Source organism: Ctenopharyngodon idella, chromosome 5 (genome assembly GCF_019924925.1).
Source record: "Ctenopharyngodon idella isolate HZGC_01 chromosome 5, HZGC01, whole genome shotgun sequence".
NCBI classification, from domain to species: domain Eukaryota; kingdom Metazoa; phylum Chordata; class Actinopteri; order Cypriniformes; family Xenocyprididae; genus Ctenopharyngodon; species Ctenopharyngodon idella.
The window spans coordinates 27,934,117-27,959,951 of record NC_067224.1 but is presented as its reverse complement, the minus strand read 5'-3'; the positions used below and the strand labels follow the sequence as shown (position 1 = coordinate 27,959,951).

The window sequence follows — 25,835 nt, the reverse complement described above, 5'->3', positions numbered from 1 at the left end:
TTTTAATGGTGTTTCAACTGTGGAAAAATGCAAATAAAACAGCCTGTGAACAACATGTCGTGTAATGCTATTCACCTCAGGATCAGGAAAGCCACTCAGTGTTCATAAACTCATAACTTCGCTAGAGAAATTAGCATTTTTATAAATCTATAAATTAGCATTTTTATATATCGAATTGGAGTAGAAATATAAATATATCATTAGAAAGTAGACATAAACATTACCTTATGTGCAATTCAAATGTTCATAATAGGGATGTGAGCAAAGACTAATTTCATAAACGTTTAAAAGGAAATTTTTCAACCGACTAGTCAACTAGTCTAATCCTCCCACCCTCTGCCCCCTGGGGACAGTCTGTATATATGCGATCCATTTGAAATAGACTACTTAATCTATGAACAATCATATCCCATTCTGAATGCCACTAAAAATAGGTCAGATACATGCGATGTGCTTGCCTTGTTCTAGAAGTACTTGTTTTCAAAATGATTTCAGTTAAAAGTAGGAACGTGTATCTTAACTGCATATCCCAATGAATGCTGCAATAACATTGTCATATGTTTGTGGAGGTTTTTAATTTTGCATAAAAGGTAAATTTGCAGATAATCATAGAAATCATCAAATCTTATCAGACAATAATTGTAGAGGGGCGCATTAACGTATGGGCTTCATGGGCTGAAGCCCAAGGGCCTACTGGCTGCACGAAAATGATATTTTTCAAATAATAATTTGCGTATATCAGAGTTTATAATGCCTATAATAACATAGTGTTTATAAGCACAGCACTGTTTTATGTAACCGCTATAATTCTGCTGTTCCACAAGAGCCACCTACCGGTAAAGAGTGAATTTGCATATTCACCTATATTTGACCCATATTTTTACACAGCATTAACACAGTTGTAAATGTTAACTGCTGCATCAACAAGATAAATTTCGACAAACATTTGGCAGGAAGCTACAAATTTTTTTATCTGGGGTAGGGGGGCCTATCGAAATGCTGTAGCCCAGGGGCCTCTGGTCATGTTAAGGCACCCCTGGTTGTAGAGTCAAAAATTTACATTGTGACAACCCTAATCATCATTTGATGGTGAAAAAAGGTACTAACGAGTGGTATTTGTTTTTTGGTATTGATTGTGTTACTTTGCTTCTAAAAACTTAAAAATAATATGCAACACCTCATGAAAATGACAAACCTGTTTCCCAACTTAAGTTCATCATTTCTTTACACTAAGGCAGGGTGATATGGACAAAAAAAAAAAAAAAAAAATCATATCTTTGTATTCTTTTGGCTGAACGGTGATATACGATAAACATATCTCAGTATTTTCAACCTCTTTCTATTTGGATCTTTTTTTTCTTTATTTATTTAAAAAATGTTTGTCCTACAATGTTCATATTGAAGGCTATGAAAACAACACTACAATTTAAAAACAAAAATAATGCTCCTTAAAGCAGAAGTTAAAATCACTAAATTAAAATGAAACTAAATAAAAACAAACGCACAGACTAAATGTAAACTGTTAAGAGGAACACACATTCACTTATTGCTTCATTACAAGAGTCACTTTGCAGTTACTGCTATCATAAAAAAGCACCTACTAGTAGGTTTAAAATTCTACATATGGCACATTTAAATATCCAACAACAAATATTTTAGCAAAATGTATATTTTAGTCAGAATTATTGTGCTCCTATTGTGTTGCGCTTCATCTGTTTGGCGCACATGCGCACTGCGGTGATCGTTCACTAAAATTTAGGAAAGACTCGGATAAGGCTTGTCCACTCCTGACAGCAAAATGGAAACATTTGCATGACTTTCTAACATTTACAGACAGAGAACCTGTAAAATGTAAGTTATGCACTGAGGAAAACACCACATCTCAAAAGGGGCAAGCCACATTAAAATATATAGCCTACAGTATGTGTTAACTAGATCTTTTGAGTTATTTTGAAGCCCTTAATATAAAGCATGTCTCATGTTTAGGATAATTTGGATTATGCACTTTCCCCACAGGAGCTCACTCCGTGTCCTCCGCAACAATATCCAACAGGGCCACCATAGAAAATATTCACTCAAAAACGGCATTCGCTGTGCAGAGCGACATCTTAGGACATGAGTTTGGCATTGACACTATAAAATCAAGAGGATGTGCATAGGTGCCTGAGTTCGAAAAGTTTAAAGGACGTGGAAGTCAAACCTTTGGCTTGTCCTCAGCTTTGCTGCAGCTGCAGGGTCGGTGTAAAACTCTGAATGACCCCATCCATCGGGGCCATACTAAATGGAAGAGGCAGGACTTATGGCCGCCTTCACCACTTGTGTCCTCCATCACTCAGCACAATGTCTGACCTTGTGTTATGGTACGGTAGCTTTCCTCTCTCATCCTGAGACGAACAGTGTCTCTACTGCCTCAAAGCCACTCCACTATAGGGCCTCTACTGACGTTAACAGCTTCACCCTCATTGTCAAAGTTTCAAAGATACAGGCAACATCCATTTCAGCTTAATCAAGGACACAAAATGGAGGGAAACACAATCTAAATGTGGTGCATGTGAAAAACATGTTGATTCACAGCTATATGAAAAGCTATTCTCGTAATGTAAAACTCCACATGCAATGTTTGAATAGGAAATACAACTGGAAATGTCCTTTAGGTAAGCTTGACGGAACAGATGGCTTATAAAACCAAGAGAAATCTGGGAGAGCAAAAACTAATCAATCAAACCAGGCTAGCAGTCTTATGCAAGCTGCAATTAGAGAAAAAAAATGCTTACCGAAGCTGTAAGCACTTTAAGTATGACGTGAAATAAAAACAAATGAATACAATGCCGCTACAAAATCACCTATCTGTAATCCCTTTAGGACAATTGAGCACTTTCTCCAGATAAGATGGGCGGAATTAGTATTCAATAATAGGAGCATAGGCAATGCTTAACAACATCAGGGAAAAGGCAAAAGGAAATCTCATTTACATTGCTTCAAACACAGTCCCCTAATAGGCTAAAGTAATTCAAATTCAGAAATACTGTAGTCTCACTGGCACTCACAGGCTTTGGGATTCTACCATCTGTTTTTGAGCCAGTAACAGCAAATCTATAATGATTAGGGGGGATGCGGTGGAACCTATGGTGGAGATATGGACATATACTGCGGCAGCATTGCACACATGCAGCGTTGCAGCATTGAGCACATTATGAAGAGTAAAGGTTTGGTGGGAACGGATTGGATTATGATGTGTCAATGAGAATGATTCTAGGGGGAGGTGAAACAGCTGTTGCCATTGATTAGCATGATGATTCTGGCACTGAACCGTCTGCAATGAAGCAAAAATCATAGAGGAAAAAGCTTTCTACACACAGCTGACTCTTAAGCTTCCTTGGCACCATTTTCACATTACTTTCAACAGGTATATTACAAGATGCTGTACATCAATCATTTTCTTGTTTTTTTTAGCTAGCCATACTCACTGCTGTTTGTCCACTTGAATGGGTGAAATGCAGAGCACAAATTCCAAGTATGGGACACCCTACTTGGCTACACATCACTTCACTCGCTCAACTTCCTGAAACGGAGTGATAAAAAAAAAGGATTTGCTTTGCGTTTTAACATTGTCATTTATAATAGTTCAACTGGTATGACAAAGTCTAAGATGCCAATTTTAAGTCCCTTTTGATGATTTCATCATATCTTTCAGCTTCAATATTGCTTTGTACTGTATTCTTATCAGTCGTCACTGGAGCAGTTGGGTCCATACCAGGGGTGCTAAATAAAGAGATTGGGAATGTCGCTTTGTAGTATGCTAAAAGAAAGAAGAAAAGGGACACCCGTGTGGAATAAATTATAAAAAATGTTAATTGGGCCGCAAGGGTTAACTTATATTTCTTCATCTTCTTCATCCATTAAATCTGTCTTAGTGCTGAAAACATGGGATTTATCAAAAAACACTGTCATGCAGTGAGAAACATTACTTGCCCTGAGAAGCAATTAAAATTTGGAATAATCTGACCAGTTTGAAATGTAACCGGTAATAAAATCAGAAGACGGTATTCCTGGACAGGGTGACTTATGTTTTATTTGCATATAATTGGAGGATGTGGAGATAAATCTGAATAAATCAGGATTATGGAATGACATGTTTCTATGTGGCTTCTCCACCTAAAGTACAGGTTTATGCCCATTCAGCCATTCAGACGCCTACAACATTTTCACAGTCAGTTTATAGCACTGCTAACAGTAATTATTATTCTAGTTATTTCATTCCATTATGCAGCGAATACCTAGCCTGCATGATTTTTATCATATTTCTAATAAAAACTGTGATTGTGATTAAAAAAAAAAATTCAGCTTGTTTTTGTAGGGGTGCACAACTTGGCTATTTGTAATTATATATCAATATGGCTAATAATAATAATAATAATAATTATTATTATTATTATTATTAGTAGTAGTAGTAGTGTTAGTAGTGTTATTTACTAAAAACAAAATAAAATAAATATTACACTTGTAATATTTTAGTGTAATATAAAAAGAGTATTTACGAAAAATCAAATAATATTTTTATTTTTCATTACAACTCTAAAATTATTTATTCATTTTCAAGCTTTAAACCATCAAACTTATTTTGATTTAAAACTGCAGGGAGCACTTAAAGCTTCTCTTTTGTTGAGAAGCACTTCTAATTAAAAGTATGGGAAGATGGCTGGTGCATGTTGCGTTCTCAGATGCACATTAAAGTGACCCAAACTCAGAGCACTTGCAGAGATGGAGTTCATGTGGAGCAGCATTTACTGTGAACCGAGCCACTCTGAGATGCTGCAAACACCGGCAGATAATGAGCTGCTCACATGTAAGAACTCAGTGCCGCGCTTCACTCTGAAAGTCGCAGCACATACATTTATTTATTAAAATCACAGCTTCTGATAACCGCACCAAGCCAATTTGTGATTTTAGTTTTATTTTGATTAATCATGTAGCCCTCAATGAACCTCTAATCTGATCTCAATGTTTGTGCCATTCTCAAAAGCAATGTAAACACATTGTGCAGCTTTTTAGAATGAAATGTGGTGCATGGGTAATCCTACTTCCCATGTTTACTGTAACATACTTATTGAAAACTAAAGCAAAGCTGTAATTGTGGTACCATTAGCAGGTAGGCCATCTCGCTCTTACAGTATGCAGATAATTATTGCAGATAAACTGATAAATATGCTTTCATCAGCAAATATGATGGCTTGGTTATTCTTTTAGACTGCACAGCAATCTAACATGAACAAAGTATAATCTGAGGCTCAGATAGCAGTCTTACACTAGCAGTCTTGTCACTACCGAAACTTTGCAGCGTGTACATGGCCGCTGGTCAAGCACGAAAAACAAAAGATTTATTCAAATTATAAATGGATTATGCCTAGAAAGTGTGCAAAGAGCGATCCCTTTATAATCACTAAAAAGCTGTCACTTATCCTAGTTCATCGCGATGACGCAATCTCATGAATTTCAATTATAATCAATGAGGCTGTCTACACTGCACAATGAATCTACTATTTACATAGTCTACACTTAGTTATAATGAGATGATTTGCAATCGTGCAGAACTCTGGACAAATCTCCAGCTTTGGGCTGTGAGTGGATTCTTAACTCAAACACCTCTTATAGGCCATTGCGTTCAAGAAATCAACAGAAATGTCTGTGATTGGCTACATTGCTCAACACTGCAAAAACACGTTGTAAATAGAAACCTTTGACGCTCTCCAGCACGCAAACACATATACGCACTGACTGGACTGTTTGCCAAATCGCCAATATGCTATTTTTACAGAGAAAATCCTAGACCAGCAGTTATGAGCAGCTTTTCCATCTAAAAACAATCAGAAGAAGCAGCAGGCAGTGGTTTGAGTGCAAAAATTCCACGCTAGTCTTAAATCCATGAATCTCAAAGTACTGTATAGAAGAAAATGCCAAGAAGAAAACTTTATCATTTTATGATAAACATTATTTAATCAATAAATTACAGGGATATTAATATATACTGGTACTCATAATATATCTATTGGTCATTGTATTTTCATGCAGATCTGAGTACTCTACAACTTTTTCAAAGACTTTGTAACTATTAAATCAATAGTTCACCCAACAAATTGTCATCATCATCCAGTAATTTTTTCAACATGTTGTCGAAACCTGTAACCTTTCGTGAAATACAAAAGGTGATTAGTAAAAAGACAGCTTCAGTCATTCTTCACATTTGTATGGAAAACACATGCAATGAAAGTCAATGGTGACTGAGGCTGTCAGTGACTAATATTCTGCCTAATATCTCCTTTTGCGCTTTACAGAAGAAAGTCTGGCAGGTTCAGAACAACATGAAGGTCAGTAATCTGAAAGTAAAAATATAAAACTATAAAATCATGCAAAAGACCTTTCCAATTAAATATCCTGCTTATATGGTAAAACTAAATCTGTCAATCAAAGTGATAGAAAGTCTTTTATTATTTTTGCATTACGGTTGTATGATATTCAACAGCCAACAATCATATTTCATCTCTTTTGCACATCTTTCTTTCTATTCTAACAAAAACACTCATGAAATAATGACTTGTTATCTTGCTTATATTTGGTGTGAATACTTAGAAAGTTCGAGAACACATTCCAGAAAAAAAGTTAATTAAAACTTTTCTTCCTTCTTGGCTGCCAGCCCATCAACAGCCTTCCCGCCTCTTAGTCTGTGAAAACAAAACTAAATTAGCTTTAGCACTCTCACGCATCTCCTCTAAATGCAGAGATAACCCGTTTACTGTAGGAAACTTGTGACAAAACATGCTCCAAGAAAACAAAGGCAGGCACAGCGACATGTAAATGCCATACTAAGAGGAACTACTGCACCATTTTGTCATTAATGTAATAATAGCACCCTCATCTCTCTCCCTCTAAACGATCTAAAATGCATTCAGGCCAATCTCCAATCCCACAAGAGGATTTTGGTCCAAAAAACGGTTACAAGGTGCATTAGCAATACCTCTTATTCACTCGAGTGGACTGGCATACTAATGTGTCTTGCCAGTCCAAACAGTGTTCAGGAGAGCAAAGTCAGTACTGTGCTGAAGGCCTTTTATTAGAAATTATACACATACGATTAATAAACATCACATCGGCACTGTCCCCTGGGATGTGGTGCCAGAAAAATTGCCCACTGATAATGGAGGAGTATCCATCTTGTTTGCCTGTCATGTCACCCTCCCAGAGCCACATCTGCATGAAAAAGTGCTGAAGAGATGCAGAATCATAAAAGCTGAGAGGAAAAGTTTTATAAACTAAAATACACAAATTGCATATGTTGGACAAAAGAGACTATCACTGAATTAAGATCATAATCTTGCTCAATCAAAAAAAATCACAAAAAATCACTAAAAAATGGGTTAACAGAAATAAGAAAGCAAATGTTTTTGGGGGTTTTTTGGTTTTTTTTTTACCCCACTAATGAAAATACTTCCAAAAGAAGCCAAAGAAAGATGACATACAGAAAAAAAAGGTTCACAAGTTATACAAACAGTGAAAAATTCTAGTGCTGTTGAACTAAATATCATCACTCTTGGAACACTGCTTGTGAAATCAAATGAGTAGACTAGAATTAATTGTTGCATAAACCTGTTCATAACTTAATAACATAACTGCAAGTATGCTTATTAGAAATACCAAAAGGAACCATTCACCCAAAAATAATAATTCTGCCTTAGAGCAAGCACATTTGAGCTTCCATTTACCATATTTGATAAATCTATGTATGCGCTTCGATCAATATTTATACGTGAATAAAAGCCAAAATTAAATCTGTTCATCATATAAAGCGATTGTGTGTCTTCAGAAGACTTGGAATAAATGATTCAGATGTCATAGTTTTGATGGAATATACTTTCAATCGAGGTTTCATTAAAAATATCTTCACTTGCGTTTCGAAGATGGAAATATTATGGGTTTGGAATGACATGAGAGCAAGTAAATTAAGACAATCTTAGTTTTTGGGTGAAAAACCAATTTTCACACAGCACCGACAGACGCCGACCAACGGCAATAGACATTTCATCGGGTTTTGTCAGATCAGCGTGTTAACCCTGCATGTAGGCGTCTGTTTCCATTGGTCAGTGCTTGTTTTCGCAGATTGAATGTGTTGGTGCAGTGTGAATTGGCCTTTAGATACCAATATATTCTGTAACATTATGAACTGTCAGCTACATTTCTGAAGTTCAAACAGCCTTGATAGTGCTCTTTTCTTGTAAAAGTATAGGAGTGAAGACACATGCTGTGTTCGAAATGTCAGTGAGGATTATAGAGAAACGTGCCCTGACAGAAGCACATGACGAAGGGGTCGATGGTTTAATTTACAGTTATTAACACTTAAAAGCCGTTCACACAAGACATGTGCTTGAACTCAAAAACAGCGGAGAAAAACGAAATGGTGCCGAATGAAGGGAGCAAACATTTTCAACTTCAAAAGTTCAAATTCTTTTATTTGATACTGCATCTTAAAAACAAGGTGCTCATGGCATGAGACACTAAAAAAAAAAAAGAAAGAAAAAACATTTCAGTCATCCAAAAATGTCCATCTAGAACGTTTACATGAAAAACCACTAAAATAAATGCTGTGAATAAAGGTGCGGTCACACTTACCGCTGTTCTGTGGATTTTCACTGACAAAGTCCTTCCATTTTAATAGTAATCCATGCGATCTGGAATTTCGTGTGAGGTCAAAAGATTTCCCCACACTGATTTCGCAGCATGATCAAGTTGGTCAACCGGATTTACAGTGTTGACCAACACAAAGCATTAAAAATGACTTCTGGTTTGAAAGTGACTTTTATGTAAGCTGTTTTGCCTGTGTAATTTTACTGAAATTTCGCTAATGTGACTGAAATGTATGTACTTTTTTTCATATTAACATTTAACACAAAGACAATAAAAACAACAGGCAAAATTGGGTTGCGCAAATGAATATTCTGTAATGTATTGTTTTGGTGTTAGTGGCATCTTTGCTCTATGCTTTGTTCATGGTTTCTGCACAGAAATGCCAACATAATCTAAATAGAGATGAATTTGCCCAAATTGTTGGGACTGTTGCAAAGAGGACTGTTTTCCGATATGTCTTGAATAAAAGCAGAGCAAGTAAAGCCTGTAGACCTGCTGCATAGAGAGCTCAGGGATTGTTCTCCTTTAGCAGCCCTATAGCAGACCAATAGAGATAAATGTAATCACTGCACTTTGTTCTCCCCTGTGATATCACGCCTTCTTATTACTTCTCAACCAGTCTGCCTCTCAGTCCAAGATCAAGATCTTATTTTGTTGCACATTTGCTTTGGGCTTCAGTCCTCTCCGATTTCAGCAGGTAATTACACCAGTGTTGCTGCCCTTAGACCAAAGACACATCGAGACACAACTACCTTTGATAAAGCTGTGTGAAGCGCCAATACAGTTGTTGGTGTTCCTTTTAAGATGATCTAAAAATAGACCATGTATAATAAAAAGTTTAGGATTTGAAACAGTCTTAGATCAGTGAAAGAAGCTAATTCTAGCAGTGCATGTGAATCCTACCCTGACATTTATGTTTGTATTTTTTTTTTAAATCCCTATAACTGCGGCAAGTTTCAGCTCATCAAAAGGAAGCGGTGATGATGACAAAGGTGGCCTTTAAGAAAGGCCTTTGACTGAAGACAAACCAAGGAAAGTAACATTTATCAAAGTCTAATACCAGGGCTGCTGAAGCAAATAGAAAATGTCATTTATCAAAATATGCCACAATGCCAGACAATTCATAGCATTATTATGGATTTTTCTGCTAAAACAGTCTTATCTGAAATGCAGATATTTTTAGATATCTGAAATTGTTAAACCTAATTTCTAAATTTAGTCTCTTCTTTAAACAGGTCTTGAACTTGACCACAACCCAAGGGAAATTTGTAGCATATAAATTTATTTGTGCTTGGATTTGTGATGGTTTGTTTATCATGTTAACCCAACCTTTTTGGGTGTCACTAAAATTATTGATATTATTGATAATTTATCCATTAGTGATTTGGCTTTAAACTTACCACTAGAGTCTTAGCTAGATTTATACAAGAAAAAAAATGCCACTTAAAAGTATGTTTCTATATCTTCTCAATCCCCAGATTATTCCACACGCCACGCTAAAAGATTTAGCATAAGGGATTACCTAGAAAAATATGACAAAAAAAATAATTTTTGAGCAGAAAAAAAAAAAAAAAAACACACACACCTTAGAGTGTAAAAACTACACGCCACCCAAGAGAGTGGTTTGTAGTATTTATTACAATATCCACACCCTACTGTGTCTAAGAGTCACTAATACTACTGCTGGAAATTAATCACGGACCAAATGAACCCCAGCTAATTCCCCTCCTGCCTTCTGTGCCATTCCCTCTACTGATCTGAATGAAATCAGAGCCACAACCGTAACCACCACACTCATGTGGGGATTCAAACCCATGAGCACAAATGGATTGAGCTGCCTCAAGTGCCACAAATGACTGGTGATCTTATGCTATCTGGCAGTACACTAGAGAGGTTTCAGCTACACAGCACTAAGAATTAGGAAAGATATTTACTCTGATGTAAACTCGCAGCATTTTGCAGACTTCTCCTTTTTAAAGGGTAAGGAAATTTGGGCATATTTAGCTATTAAGAAATCCATCTCAAGCATAAAAATTGTAACTGCTTCAACTTGATTGAAAATAAAATTTTCAAAACTACTTAAACACATTTTCAACACATTCATTTTGCCTGCACGTCTTTTTCAAATGCTAATGTGCTAGCTTTCCGAGAGGATACATCTCAAAATAGACATGGATGTAATAATCACTGTTAAGTTGACAGACCCTGTACCTTGTCTGACACAGTGATTTAGTGTTTAAGTGACATCCGCTAGATTACTGGTGTGCAATTTTAGCAGCCCAGCAGTGACACTGAATTATAGGCTTTTAGTCATAACCAAAGTACTGCAGATTCAAAATGTGAAAGGTCCAAAATTTCATATTCAATAAAACTTTCAGGAAAATGTGCTGAAATTCATACCTTGTGTCCTGCAACTAGAAAAGACAATAACACCAAACCTATTTTAATGTGATGAATATGTAGCCTTAGGCTTTGAAATGATTACGACCTTTGACCTCAGACACATCATAATGATCTAATGACAAAGCACTGCAATTCTCTCTAGCAGTGAACATAATTACTTTAATTCTGCTCTGATATAGTCCCGCAGCCCTCACCGATGAAAAGCGAGCTCACAGATTAATGTTTTGTTTAATATTTAGTAGATAGGCTGAGTTTACTTTTCAGCCTGACTGCTTTCAGTGAAGCACTTCATTTAGACAGCATAAATATTTCAAAGTACCTCATTAATTATTTGAACCCTGGATGCACAATCAATGTGTTTCCATTAATTACAGTTTATTCAAAATTCATATTCGCCTGCCCACTCATTGATATATTTACACAAACAAATTACACCGTTAGACATGTATGCCCATTCGGTTGATGTAGTGGCTCATTTTTCCTTGATAAAATGTCACAGCCATTAATGCTGCCATTTTTGCCGACTCTGTATTCATACAAACAGTCCCTGAGTCCTGGCCGTAAGACATTCTAACGACGGTAGAAAGACAGTTTTAAAATCCCTCTCTGACCTAGGGTCTGTCTTTACATTCAAAGAGCTCAGGTGTGATTTTAATAGTATTCCCTAATTTGATATTTGTCCTTTGGATAGTAGACAGTTTATACACACAACAAGGACGAGCAATATATGGAAATGGGAACGGGGGGATCTTTCAGTTCGGATAGATGGCTTTTATCTGCGTGTCCTTCCAGTGCATGAGACATTAAATCACTATGAGCCTTCTGCATCTATGAAGATGAAGAACAAAATGAAGGACAAGGTATGTATGCAGTAAACCTCAGTCATGCGAGCAGTCCAAAAAACATGATTCTAGATGTGCACATATGGTGAACTGACATAATAAGCCACCGCTTAAATGCATAACATGTTGCAAGGCAAGCATTACTTTAAGCATAGAAAACATAATCGGAGAAAACAATGCCATTTCATTAAAGCTTCATTGCTCAAGTGAAACTTATTTCAAACTATAACTATGAAATACTATGCATAAACGAATATTTAATGAGGAATATCAAGCAACAGAAACGTCACTAAGGCAGGGTAAGAAAAAAAACTGGGGCTATCTGATATTTTATTCTATTCTATTCTATATTTTACTGCGTAGAATAGATATTGCATAAAATGTTAATGCCTCTGTGGACACTTATAAGTCTTCATCACACTTCTGTGTTTGCAATAAGGACTGCCCGATGGCTCGGGACAGTTGATAGAATTGGGCCAGTGCTGCGTTAACAAAAAAGTTCAGTCTTGCCAATTTAAACTTGCCATTTTAAAGCATTCTAGCACAAGAAGACGTGAAAGAGAACTCAATTCTGTTTCATGTTTTTGAAGTGTGAATACAACATACAAAAGATGTAAACCAGGGGCCGTTTCTTCATTAGGGCGATAGGGCGACACACCACCAAAGTGTGAAAGGGACGGATTTTTTCAATCACATCCAACCACAGTATTACGCTAGCTGTCACTGCTCTAGACTGTTTGTTCTGCCTCTGGCTATATAGTCCAATCAGCGTCAAGTCACGTTCTGTGGAGTACCGCCTCTTTTTGGGCGATTTCACTCTGGCTGAGAATCACCCAGAGTGTTCTCATAGACTTCCACTCAAAGAACTTTTTTTTCGAACTGCAGGCACTGCAATGCAATCTCTATGGGTTCCGGGAGGGCTAGCACTAGCGTGCTTTCGTCATCATACGTAACCTTAACTTGTGCAGCGATTGGTGGGAACACACATACTAGGCTTGCTATGGTAGTCGGTGTTACCGGTGTTCAGTCGCAACACCGGTTTCATCACTTGCCCACCGCGGCACCGGGGTTAATTTTTTTTTTTTTTTTTCACTTTAACACGTTAAAAATATTTGCATTTAATGCAATTAACGTAGTATCCATTTTCTGTATTATATGATCAAGCTCTTATTCATGCTAATGCTTTTAAACCATTCAAGCGCGACAAGGCAAAAGAGAATGCGCTGTCTTGTGAATGTTCTGCCTATGTGACACACACACATCGCGCGCGATGTGTCTCTTCTGTGTCTCTTCTGCTCTTAACGAACCATAACACACACAAATTATGCCAAAATGTCAGTTTTGTCGAGTGTTTTTCAGTAAGAGTAACCCACCATTCAAGCAATTGCTGTTAATTTGAAAGTAAAAGTCTGCCTTTCCGTAACAAAACATCGAAAGCTCAGCCGAACAGCTGATCATAGCTGTACAGGGCGGGTTTTTATTTTTCATGTCAAAAACATTCCTCGTCGCGGAGAGCGCAGTCCATGATTGCCACGGGAGCACAAGCGCTTTGGAAACAAGGAGAAAGCGACGTGGCCGCGCTTTCCACGCATAAAAAGACGCGGTTAAAAAAAAAAAAGAGGTTGAGGCCCCGCCCCCCGGTGACACTAGTATTACCGGTGTTGTCACATGTCGATTAACTGGTGGGAAAATTTTCTCACCGTCACATCCCTAACACATACCTCTATTAATAATCTTTAGGCTGAAGTGACATCCAGCAATTTCCTCAGTGCATAACTTACATTTCACAGACATATTCGCCATCTGTAAATGTTAGAAAGTCGAGAAAATATTTCCATTTTGCTGTCAGGAGTGGACGAGCCTTTGCAAGCACAAACTTCTGTAAACGAGCACTGCCGCTCGCATGCACGGCAAACAGACGGAGCTCAGTTGTATAGAAGCACAATAATTCTGACTGAAATATACATTTTGCTAAAATATTTGTTGTTGAATATTTGTTTTTGTTGGCAAACATAAATGTGCCATGTGTAGAATTTCAAACCTACAACTAAATGTATTTTTATAATGGCAGTAACTGTAAAGTGACTGTTGTAGGGTGATCAAAATAGCCTAATAATTAGTCGGTGCTTTTGTTTTTATTTATTTTCATTTTTAGTTTAGTGAATTTAACTTCTGCTTTAAAAAGCGTTATTTTGTTTTTAGATTGTAATGTTACAATGTTAGAATGTAGGCCTAATGTGATTTGACCCCTTTTTGCACATAATATAGGCCTAGCATAGACTACACCGTTACATTCACATGTTTGTAGGACAATATTGGGCAGGATGTGAAATAATATTATTTAATTAAATAGAGATTTTTTTAATTTAAATAGAAAAATGTACAAAATACTGAGATCACCATTCAGCCCAAAAATACAGAGATTTTTTTTTTTTTTTTTTCTTGGCCATTTCACCCAGCCCTACATTATGGCATGCTTTTAATGCTGAATTTTCCATGTTTTAGCTAAGTAGTAATGATACATTATTATATAATGTATAATAAATGGTTATTTAACAATTACATTCAGTCCTGCATTTCTAATTCGGTTTGTTTGCGCCCCCCCCCCCAAAATTTTCGCACGAGCCGCCACTGATGTAAGCCAATAAAGTACAACAAGACTAGACTTGAAATACAAATGAAAGATCTTCGTCACATGCTGCAGTTGCTACAACCAAAATGAAAACTCTACCACTAAAAAGTAAAATTAGTCTTCCGACAATCTTTTCTGAGTTAATTTGGGAATTTTCTTTTGGAAGACATTGAACTAATAAAAAGAAAAAAATGGGGCATTTGAAAGACATCAGTTCATTTATAAAATCTACAGGTAATCCACGATTCTATACCTACTGAAAAAAAAAAAAAAATGAAATGTAGGCGTTAGATATTTGCTTGAAAATCTATAAAGCTGTTTTTTTTTCTAGTTTGGCTTTGATCGCCGGTCTGAATCCAGTATACTTTGGAGATACCGTCAAACAAAAAACATTTCTGATCAAGCCCCTAAGCAGCAGCCAACAAAACAGCATCCAAAGCATTTTTTGTGATATAAACTGAATGTTTGATGATGCCCTGTGTTTTTATATGGTTAAGAAAAAAATATACCCTCATAAAAGCAAAAATCCACTAAAAATTGAGTTATCAAATATTGCCCTTTAATAAAAATAAAAAAAAAGGTTATTTCTGGCACTGACCTAATGTGTAATGTGATATTGTAAAGCACTTCAAGGTGAGAGTGTTATTACTCAGAGGGTTTTCCATTTGATCTAGCTTCCTCCTGTCGTCCTATTGCTGCGTAAGCTAAATCTCATCTGGCCCATCAGCTGACCCAATGCTCTGACCCTTATTCTATATATACATGAATGTGAGTGTATGGTCCAAGGTAAGAGCTTGAGACGTCTACAACATAAACTGTCCCTTTGAATACTTTTTAAGGTTTTATACAGTGTTGTAAAACCTTCCCACTCACCCTTGCTTCTGTGCATATGCCTCTGACCTCATGAATATCAATATGACTATTTTGGACTACACATGCCGTATCTATGCTGAATAATAACATAATATCTATGCTAAATTTAATTTGAGAGTAATTAATATTGGTCACCTTTGGGTTAGGGTAGAAATATTGCCTTTATTTTAGCGTGATTGAATCAAAAATGCCAGTAATCTGCCAAAGGCTTCAACAGTAAGTGTCATAAGGTGCCTAATTGGTTGCTTATGATTTAAAGGTAGATTAACCTCTAGATGAACATTACGCTACTGGCTTGAACAGAGAATCTTTAAGTGAAATGGCTGGTATATGAATAATCAAGTTACATGAAAATCACTGTAGAAGAGCTAATAGTTTTAAAACCAATTCCACACTTGAAAAAAAATTTGTTTTGCAGTATAATGTTTATTACCTACTTCATTCTACTGGATCAAAGGCATTGTGAAATGATTACAGAATATTCCAGAACTCTTTTGTCCTCTTCTAGTTCTCTGACTCCTAAATGCAGCATCAAAAAGCACAAGAATTACCATGACCCTTGGTGTAGGTGCAGGTTAAATCAAGAAAAAAGCTGCCGAGCATCCTCCTGGGATGGATAAGAAGAATGTAGTGTCAGTGAGAGGCGGGTGGAGCCCACTGTAGGTCGCACTAAAGAAAACTTAGGCACTGGAACAAAAGAAAAGGGCACTTATGATCGAAACTTGGAAAGCACAGACAAGAGAGAGCAAAAATGGCTTGAGGCACTCAAACAGTGATTTTACACTACTCAAAGCAGATCGGAGAAAGTGTGCATGTATAATGTGCAAGTTAGTCAAGCTGAAAGAAGAAAAAAAAAATCAATAAATGGCACCAGAGATGATCAAAGTTTGGTTTCTCCCCCCCACACTTATTGCTTCTTTTGATATCCTGTTATACACTCCTACATAATCGTGAAACAGCAATACTACACAAAACTTACAATCCAAAAAGTCTGATTCAAATTATAGGGGAATGTATCACTCGCTGCATTTCTACAGTAGTTACACAAAAAAACCTTTGAGAAATAGTGACCCAAAGGGAGATTACCAAAAAAAAAAAAAAAACTGTCCAATGTTTTGAGGCTTCATTCAGAGACAGAACACTGTGCTTCTTTAAGATGCACTTTTGAATTGCAATAATACTTTTCTGATGCCTTGGGAAGGCCTGCAAATTGAACTTTACTGCATGTAGCGGTAAATAAATCTGTAAATGAGAGGAAGAACACTTTGGATATTTCATGGTTCACTTTAATGTGTGTGGATAAAACAATTTACAGGAGGACAGAGACTGATCTTCTTGCAGAGCAGACACAAATAAATCCTGCAAACCTAACAACTGCCAAGGCAAAAGGGACTATCATAAAACCGGCTTATAAAAAGCTCATTTGGTCTGTGCCATCTGTAAACAATGACAACACTTCAGGAAAAGGTTCCTGAACCAGAAAAACCAGGTCTAAGTATATCGGAGTTCTGCTGCAAATCCATGTCGACAAAAATCATAGGATTTTTCCACTGGCTTTTGGATTATTGCAGAAAATAAGCTCTGTGACCAACAAAAGTTTATGATTTTTTTACACATTTATTCATCAAGATAATCTTCATAAATGATTCACTTTTAAGACATTTGAAGCCTGAACAATCGGCAGAAGTAAAAAGTTAAGGTCAGGCTATAAATTAACTACAACACGACCCCACAACCTCAATGTCACAATGACTTACCAGTGTTGAAACCGAGAAAAACAAACAAAAAAAAAAAACTTCCAGGTTTAAGACTCATTCCTGTAGCACTCTATTAATTTACTACAGCAAAACTTGTATAATTCTTTACACCACAGTGCTTCACCAGTGATCTACCAAACCACAATTATATAAAAATAGTGCTGTTTGCTTGTTATTTCGCTACAAAAGTAGAAAAAAAAAAAAAACTTTCATATGCACTGAGCTGGTCCTGTACACAAAAAGAAATGATAAATGGGGATATTTCTGAGGACTGAAAAGGGCAAGCTTCCAGATTTTATCGGCAATGCCATTTAGAGCATTTGTGTAGATTATTGTAAGAAGATTTGAGTTATTCTCTAGTCAAGGCAAAAAAGCTGGTAAATATTCATATTTAACCTTGAGGTCAAAACATACTGTGCATCTCTAAAGAGAAAAACAATATGCCTTAACATTTACCTGACACGCAACTCCTTTGTTGTTGTTTTATATATTGCACTACATTTTTGGCTACAGTGTATTAAATCCTGCCTAAACATATTTTGCAGCTTCATTCTTGACTTCTGGGAAAAAAGGCAACCTTTAGAGATTAAACCGATAATCGGTTTTACCAATATTTTTACTAATATTTAAGCAATTTTCCATCATTTTCCAAAATTCCATAATCAGTTCTGTAATATTGGATTCACCAATAAATGGAAATTTGTGTACTAGACTGTCATTAAAGCATTGTGTCTGAGGGGAGGTCAAATAACTTGCCTCCATTCTCTTCACTACTTAGCCTATACATAAACCTTTTAAAACTGTAGTTTAAAATGAATGATTATATTTATACAAAGTTGATAGACTCCCCTGTCATTTATTTATGTTCTCCATTTGAAAACATTAGACTTTTTCAATTTATTTTGGCTATTAGTCTATTATTAATGTATTGAGAAAAAAAACTGTTTGTTCAGTTCAGTGTTGTTATAATATAATTATATATATTATAATTGTCAAAAAAAGAAATAATATCAGTTCTGTATATCAGTTATCGGGCACATAATCATGCAAATAATCGCTCGTTATATATAAAATCAATATCGGTTGATATCTACTTAAGACAATCATTCTCTAAATGTAAATATATCTACCGTATAAATCATGCACTGATGGCAACAATAGACATTTTTTGATTATAATGCCTCCAAAGATCTAACACTTATGACTAATACATAATATTGCACATGTTCAGATGTTATCGGAAGTGATCTTGCAAATGCTGCATAATGTGTGAAAGCTTCTGCTGAGCCCAGATATTATCTTGCATCTTCAAACATAAGCTTGCATATCCTTGGAATAAAGGAAATATGAATGACACAAAAAGGCTGAAATGGAACATTCCTTCTACATTTCTTGAATATGAGTCTGTGTATATAGCATGTAAAAGCTTTTACTGACTGCACTGATCATTCTGAAGGTGGGAGAGGAGGTGATGAAAACCAGAAGAAAAAATAAATGCCTGATGGTGGATCAGCCCACATTGCTTCTACTTTAGACTAATGAAGTTAAATTCACTCTTTCATCCAAAAAATAAATATTTACACAGAGCCCCTAGCTGAAGAAGTGCATAGAGAAAGCAGTCACAGCAAGCCCATATTATTTTCTGCACACTCATAAGTGTGGCAATGAGTTAATAATGCTCAAGGTTACGCTCTCTAGGTACTCTCTCTTACCAGATTTATTCAATCTCTGGAGGCTATATATGAGAATAGTTTTTCTTTCACAAAAACAAGGATCGATCATGTAATTTCCTTATTTACCAACACAGATCCCATTAGGGCCTAATAACAGTTTCAGGTAGAGAATTGTACTTTTGCAAAACAAGGAGGTGGTGATTTTTTACTGACTCTCATCTGTGAGTGTTCAGTCATTTGGTTTCATTTAAATGTAAATTTGAGCAGTGAGCAGCACTGCATTGGCACACTGTTAGCAGACCCGAGTTGGTGATGGATTTTTATAACAGCGAAGAAAATACACAGAACCTCTGTCGCTTCCAGATTGGCTGCTTACTCTCACTGAACGGTCCACTGGCGGAGTTTGGCGGCTAGACAATTTCGCTACTAAAATTAGATTGTTGCTGCTAAAACTGCATTGTACGTGTGTGCAATAATTGAAATTCAAACAAAATCATTTAGAACAAGGCAAAAACAAAAATGTTTACATGCACAGTTTTTGCATAGTCAAGCTACGTTCTTCATCCATCTGCCAAGTAAACATTACACAATGCTCAATCAAAAACTTCAACATTAAATAAACATTAGCTGTGTCTTTCCGAGCAAGTGCACATGTCCAACTTATTCCGATTAACTTGTATGCACATGATTATTGTACATATTTAGCATTAAGTAGGACTGTTAGTCCGGCTTTGCAAAAAAAAAAATTCAGTCGGACTAAAGCATTTACATGACATTTAAAAAAATATATATATTGATTTTAGTCTGACTGAAATCGAACTTTTAAAGTGCATGTAAACATATTTATTAATTAAAAATAAGAGCAAAAGAGTAATCACATTGCTGCCATATTTAAGTGTAGCAAAAGTGAACAACTTCTAATGAGGGGCATCTGGTTAAAACTTACTTGGTAAAGGCCACGCATTGTCATATCTACAACACAGATCTTCATATTCTAGCTGAGGTATATGCCTGCATGAGAATGACAGGAAACGATGCCAAATCTATCTTTTCAATATTGAGAATGAATTAATGCACCTCCGCCAACTAACAACTTTTTTAAGATTACCTATAGAGTCACATTTTAGCTCAGTTTTTTCCAAACTTTTGCTGATAGACCTTAATTTACTTATGCAATCTGTGCCGCCGCCTTCTAGGGGGAAAAAAAGAAAGCTTACCATTGCGTGCCGTTATGTGGGATCCGCGGGACACGCACGCTCGGGTGGATACATTGAGAACCCTTTTAAAGTTTCATATAGGTCCCACTGGGCTTGCTGAGAGCAGTGTAGCACGCAAGAGGTCTCAGTTACTGCCCCTTCATGTGAGTTGCAGTCATTGTGAACATATGATGCTCATCCACATTGATTTCAGAACAGCCAAACCTGACAAGCTTCAAGACATCTCAGACAAAAATAACAAGCCAAGACTTAAAAGCTGACCTTTTGTGCAGCAAAAACAGCCTTAAGGCTTTTAGTCTTTTGTGACAACTAGATAATTTGAAAATATATCAAGTTTTATAGAGATTGCACTTCCAAGGACAGATTTTTGATCTAATACTTTTGGAAAAATGTAGATTCATGTATAAATCTGACACTTTTACATTTTATTAAAATATTTTAAAAAGTCTTCCATGAACATGGGATTCAAAATTTGTTAACATTAATTAATTACCCTTTTTTTAACATGAAATTACTTATAAAGCATTTATTAATCTTAATTTATTTCCACATTAACTAATACATTATTAAAATCAAAAATTGTATCTGTTAATTAATGGACCTAATCTAATGAACTAACAATGAACCGTACTATTTGAATAAAACACAAAACACAGTAGGCCTATATAATTGCTCAAAAACAAATACTTTGCTTTAACTTCCCTTGATCTTTCCATGACAGTGGAAACCTTGTATATCTAAGATTCATTAGATAAACCTTGTATATCTAATGAATAATAATGACAGTCAACTTCACCTTAATCCACATAAATTAAGAGTATGTAAAATGACAGCAGGACAATAGGCACTTTTGACTACATACTATATTAAGTACTGTTTGAGTCTGCTATATGCGTTCACAAACTGATTTCAGCAAAAGGTTTAAATTACAGATCTGCATTTAGTGAATTTAACAGTGTCACAATAATGATATTTGGTAGATGTGAGCTAGAAAGAGAGAACTATGTACTTAAGGTCGCCTGTTGAACATGGACTATCTATGGAAATACTTAACGTACTCCAGCTCTCTCAACATATTTCTTCAGTTTCCTTTAGTTTTCCTAATAATCTTGACACGGATGTTGTGGGAAAACTGCTGCTCTTTTTCAGAACAGAATGTTACTAACTTTTTATTTCAATGTCAGTCACCTCAGTGTTTACATATACCGGATTCCATTAAAACGACGAATATACAGCCAAAACACACACACACACACACACACACACACAAAATACTCACTTAGTAGCTACAGATACGTATTAAAAACTGCGCACTCTGTGTCCGTTTTCTGAGAAAGAATTACGCTTAAATAACGCTACCGCGTGCAAGATCGCGTGGTCAAAGAGAGAGATCAAACAGGTCTTGTGAGATTCTCTATCCAGTATAAAAGTTGAACTAATGACAACAAGAGGTTTATTGCGCTGATAAAACTGTAAATATCAAAACATATTTTCTCCCACGTATAGCTCTTACCTCGACCGCTGGCGCACGATGGACAAAGCGCGAGAACCAGGATGATTTCCAAAAAGCGCCGACGTCGCTTCACAGTACTTCCCATTTCTATTCTGTTTCTCTCAATCATTTTAGGGGGTAAATTCGCCCGTTTTTATGATGCTGTGACAGTTCCTTGTTTTCTGCTCTATTGGTCTCTCTCACTTTAATGCTCTGACTTCTTTCTGAATGATCAGGAAACATCATTCCTGTGCTCCGAACTTCAGACACCGTGCAGGCTTGTACCCTCCCTGCTTGAGAGCCTCGTTCTAGTGCACTCAGACTTGCAGGTACCGCACGCTCACTAGCCGAAATAGCCAATAGCGCACCGCGGTGGGCGGAGTCAGGTTCACCACAAGCATCAGCACCAGTCAGGTGGGAATATGTGTGCGCGCAGTTACGCTGGTAAGAAATCGCGTTGTCATTTAATTGAATTTTGATGTAGCTTTTGAAGTGCGTCGTCTAGGATCTAATAGGGAGATATATTATTACCTTGTTGTCAATGATTTCAGTAAAAACAGTTTAACGCTAAATGACTGTGGAAGCTGCTGAATTTCTTAATTAATTAAAATACTTGCACTGTCTCTTCTTCTTTTTTTTTTTTCTTTTTTTTTTTTTTGAATATTGTCTTTCAATATTTCATGGTACAAACAAGGTTCTGTACTTTTTTCTATACATTTACATGTGAAAATATCCTGTATAATTGGATGTAAAAGCCAACTATTTTGGGAATCTAAGGCCGGATTCACAAAACATTCTTAAGTATAAATTTCTACTTAACTGCTATTTTCTTCTTATTTTAAAGGGTTAGTTCACCCATAAATTACTCACCCTCATGTTGTTCCAAACCCGCAAGACCTTCGTTCATCTTCGGAACACAAATTAAGATATTTTTGCATCCAAAAGGGTGTTTTTATCCTCAATAGAAAGCAACAAAATTACCACATTAAAGGCCCAGAAAAGTAGTAAAAACATTGTTAAAACAGTCAACGTGACTGCGATGCTTCAACCTTAATATTAGAAACAGCGGCTCAGTATTGGCCAACGCTGTTCACGTGAGCAGCAGCACAACATATGTGTGTGATGCTAACGCAGGAGCCGGCCAATAATGAGCCGGCGTTCTGACGTTTCATTCATACTAAACACATTCATACTATAGGGGAGCACGGACCACAACCTAACACGGGGTTAGTTGTAACACACATGATTTAAACACTTCCACATATGCTAGCATGATGAATCTTTGATTTACTAGTTGCCATATCGACAATATATAGAGAAATAAATGCGCAAAAATTCAGAAATCTTTGGGAGATATCGCTGAACATTTATTTAACAATAGCAAAAGTAGATTTCTTACTTGAGTTAATTTTTCATCTATATTTTTTGTTTATTTAAAATGAGACAAATCTGATATTATTTTAATCTCAAATCTGTTATTTAGGAATTTAGAGAGTTCTTTGATGCTTCACTAACTAGCAGAAGACACTAACCAGGTTTAAGAAAATATTTGCACTTATAACATTCTATCTTAAGAATTTTCTTAACTTCTTTATTAAGAAGATATTCGTGAATCTGGCTCCTGGTCTTTATGCACATAAATGAAGCAATATCATATAAAAACAAGCTTGCTGTTGTATCTTTTATCAGCACAGCTGTGATTCAGCCATTGGCACAAGGTCTCAGATAACAACCTTATTTAGTACTGCAACTTTAATATAGCTCTGTAAACAATTAATAGTGATTAAAGTTTACTGTATGTTTTAGACAAAAACTGGCCAGCTATTTCATATATTTCTTATCCCCTAATGAAAACCGTTCCAAAAGACGTCAAAGCGTCAAGCTTCACTGTTGGACTAGAGATTCCACTTGACTCCAGCTCCACTCCAGTTTTTCCATTTTTCCAAAGAAAACACAGATGTTTCAACTTTCAAAAAACCTGTTCCTTGCTCTAGGCAAACTCTACTTCCACTCACTTTTTTTAGTTGATTATATCTTTTACAGTATAATTTACTCTAGTCTGAAAAGCTGTGAACACATATAAGCGGAGTGATACAAACAGTGAAAAATCCTTATGCAGTCTGAACTTTTGGAACATGTGAACAAATTTGAGGACCGGAATGCTAATATCTTCCATTGCTTGTTTTTTTGGTTGTTGTTTTTTTATTATTATTATTTTGCTGAGCAAACATTTTATTCTGTAAATAGCAACATCTCAAAATCTACAGAACGCTTAACACAAATAACATATATTATACATACACATATAACATTAAAGGATGTGTAATGTAACCCACTGTAATGGAGGAGTGTGCAAACATGTATAATGTTTTCATGCTATAGATTCACAATAATGCAATAATCTCGGCTTTAGTTGGATAGAGGCACTGAGTAAGAAACAATTTACATATCCAATAGACATAAATGATGCACCTGAGGGGGCAATATTACATTTGAGAAAGCAATTCGAATGTATAATGTGAATAACCTTTTATAGTGGGCGGCATTTAGAAGCATAACGTTTTTCTCTAAACTGAGTTATGCAAAAGAGGAATATCATGCATTGTTTGTTTCCTACCAGAGGAAAACTGCATTACAAAGTTTGACGAAAAACAGTTTAATGATTTTTAGAGTGGGTATGAGTATTTGGGGTAGTTTGTATATCATTGTGCTTCAAGGGAACTTATTTCATATGAGGAAAGTTTGAGGTAAAGATAAAGGTCAATATTCAAATGGACACATTTCTATATATACAAGGAAATTAAACAACTGAAGGTTGTTTGTGTTTAAAAACACAAAGTTAATGTCATAGCTTAATAATGGTTCTTGTGTAATCACACAGCTCCATCAACATACACAAATCAGAGCAAGTTAAGCTATAAATACCCTCCATAAAATCTTATTAATAATTAAGGTTCCTCACAGCATAGACCTATTGTTCTTGGAGGTGACAGCACCATACGTTTAACAGCATGACAAAAAAATAAATAAATAAAAAATAAAACAGATGAAACAGCAATTTGTTGTAATTGTAAATGATTCCTGTAGGGCTAGTCGCCCTATGTTCATCGGAGTCATTCTTTCATTGTTTCTGCAAGGAGGATAGTTTCCAGCAGGCTCTGAACGTCTTTGTTTTCCTCAGCTTTTTATGGTAAGCTGAAATTTAATCTTTCAAAGGAAGAATTACAGAGTATTATTCATCATTTGTATCAAATTTTAAAGATGAGTAGGGCACCAGAATGCACTGATTCCATGAACATGAAACTGAGAAATATAGTGCTGAAGAACTACTAACAAGCAAACTGTAATATATGCTTGGGGGTTACAGGGGGGTCATTTTTCCATTATTATACTGCTATCACTGAACATGTAAATATATGAATCAACCTTCTGGGCTTTGAAGTAGCTCTCTGAACAGCTCTCTAAACAGTAAGCTTCATCAGAAAATACTTTTTGGGAGATGGATTTTTTTTTTTTTTTCTAGAGACGTTCTGACTGGTCTAACATTGCTACCATTTGCATGAGCTCTAACTTCACCAAAACATTGAAAGTACAGTAAGAATACACAATGGGATGGATCAAATGAGCCATGGGCAATATATTCAGGAAGGGAGAAATTTTAATGAGCAATGAGCCAGTGTTTTTGGCAGTCTTCTCATTCATCAAATACAGAAAGTTTACCCCTTTTTTCCATTTTACTGCTGATATAAAACAATATTGTTCTTTGAATCCTTTAAAACTTGATATAATTTTAGACGATACAAACAGTACAATATGTTTGCTCTCTTAAAATTCAGCAAACTTGTTAAGCGGTCTACGGATTGTGTAGTTTTGTTGATGTTTCTGTTTCGAGGATGTTCTTCAAATCATCCACAAATGATAACCTAATCTGAAATGTGTCTGAAGTCACGCTTGTGTATGATTCCAACGTACCATCTGGTTAACAGCTAGGAAGTTGAATATATATTAGGTTACTGACACCAGAGACTAGACTACAACATGGATAGACAGCTAACTGGTCTAACCTTTTTTTCACAGAGATTCTCCATATGGTGAGTTTGCAGTAAACATTTGCTATTGGAGAGGTCTAGCCTTCAAGTCTCTTAAGCGGCCCTGAACTTGCTCTGTGGTTAACCTCCTTAGGGTAAGTAAATGGAGTAATCGACTTGCAGCTGGCAGAGCAGAACAATGGAATGAAAATCTGGCATTCGAGCTGTACCCCTGAGCGGAG

The 25,835-nt window shown here is 36.1% G+C and overlaps 1 protein-coding gene across 3 annotated transcripts in view; it reads right to left on the bottom strand.

Annotated features, from left to right (window-relative positions):
• The window catches only part of unc5db (unc-5 netrin receptor Db), a 226,405-nt gene that overhangs the window by 126,752 nt on the left and 73,818 nt on the right, over positions 1-25,835 (bottom strand). Inside the window, exon 1 of one of the 3 annotated variants that reach the window (XM_051894038.1) lies at positions 21,587-21,880. The exons of the other annotated variants lie outside the window; for them this stretch is intronic. Coding sequence (XP_051749998.1) covers positions 21,587-21,695 — 109 coding nt within the window. The 5' untranslated portion in view covers positions 21,696-21,880. Of the gene's footprint in view, positions 1-21,586; positions 21,881-25,835 lie in introns of those variants that run through there. 3 annotated transcript variants of the gene reach the window in all.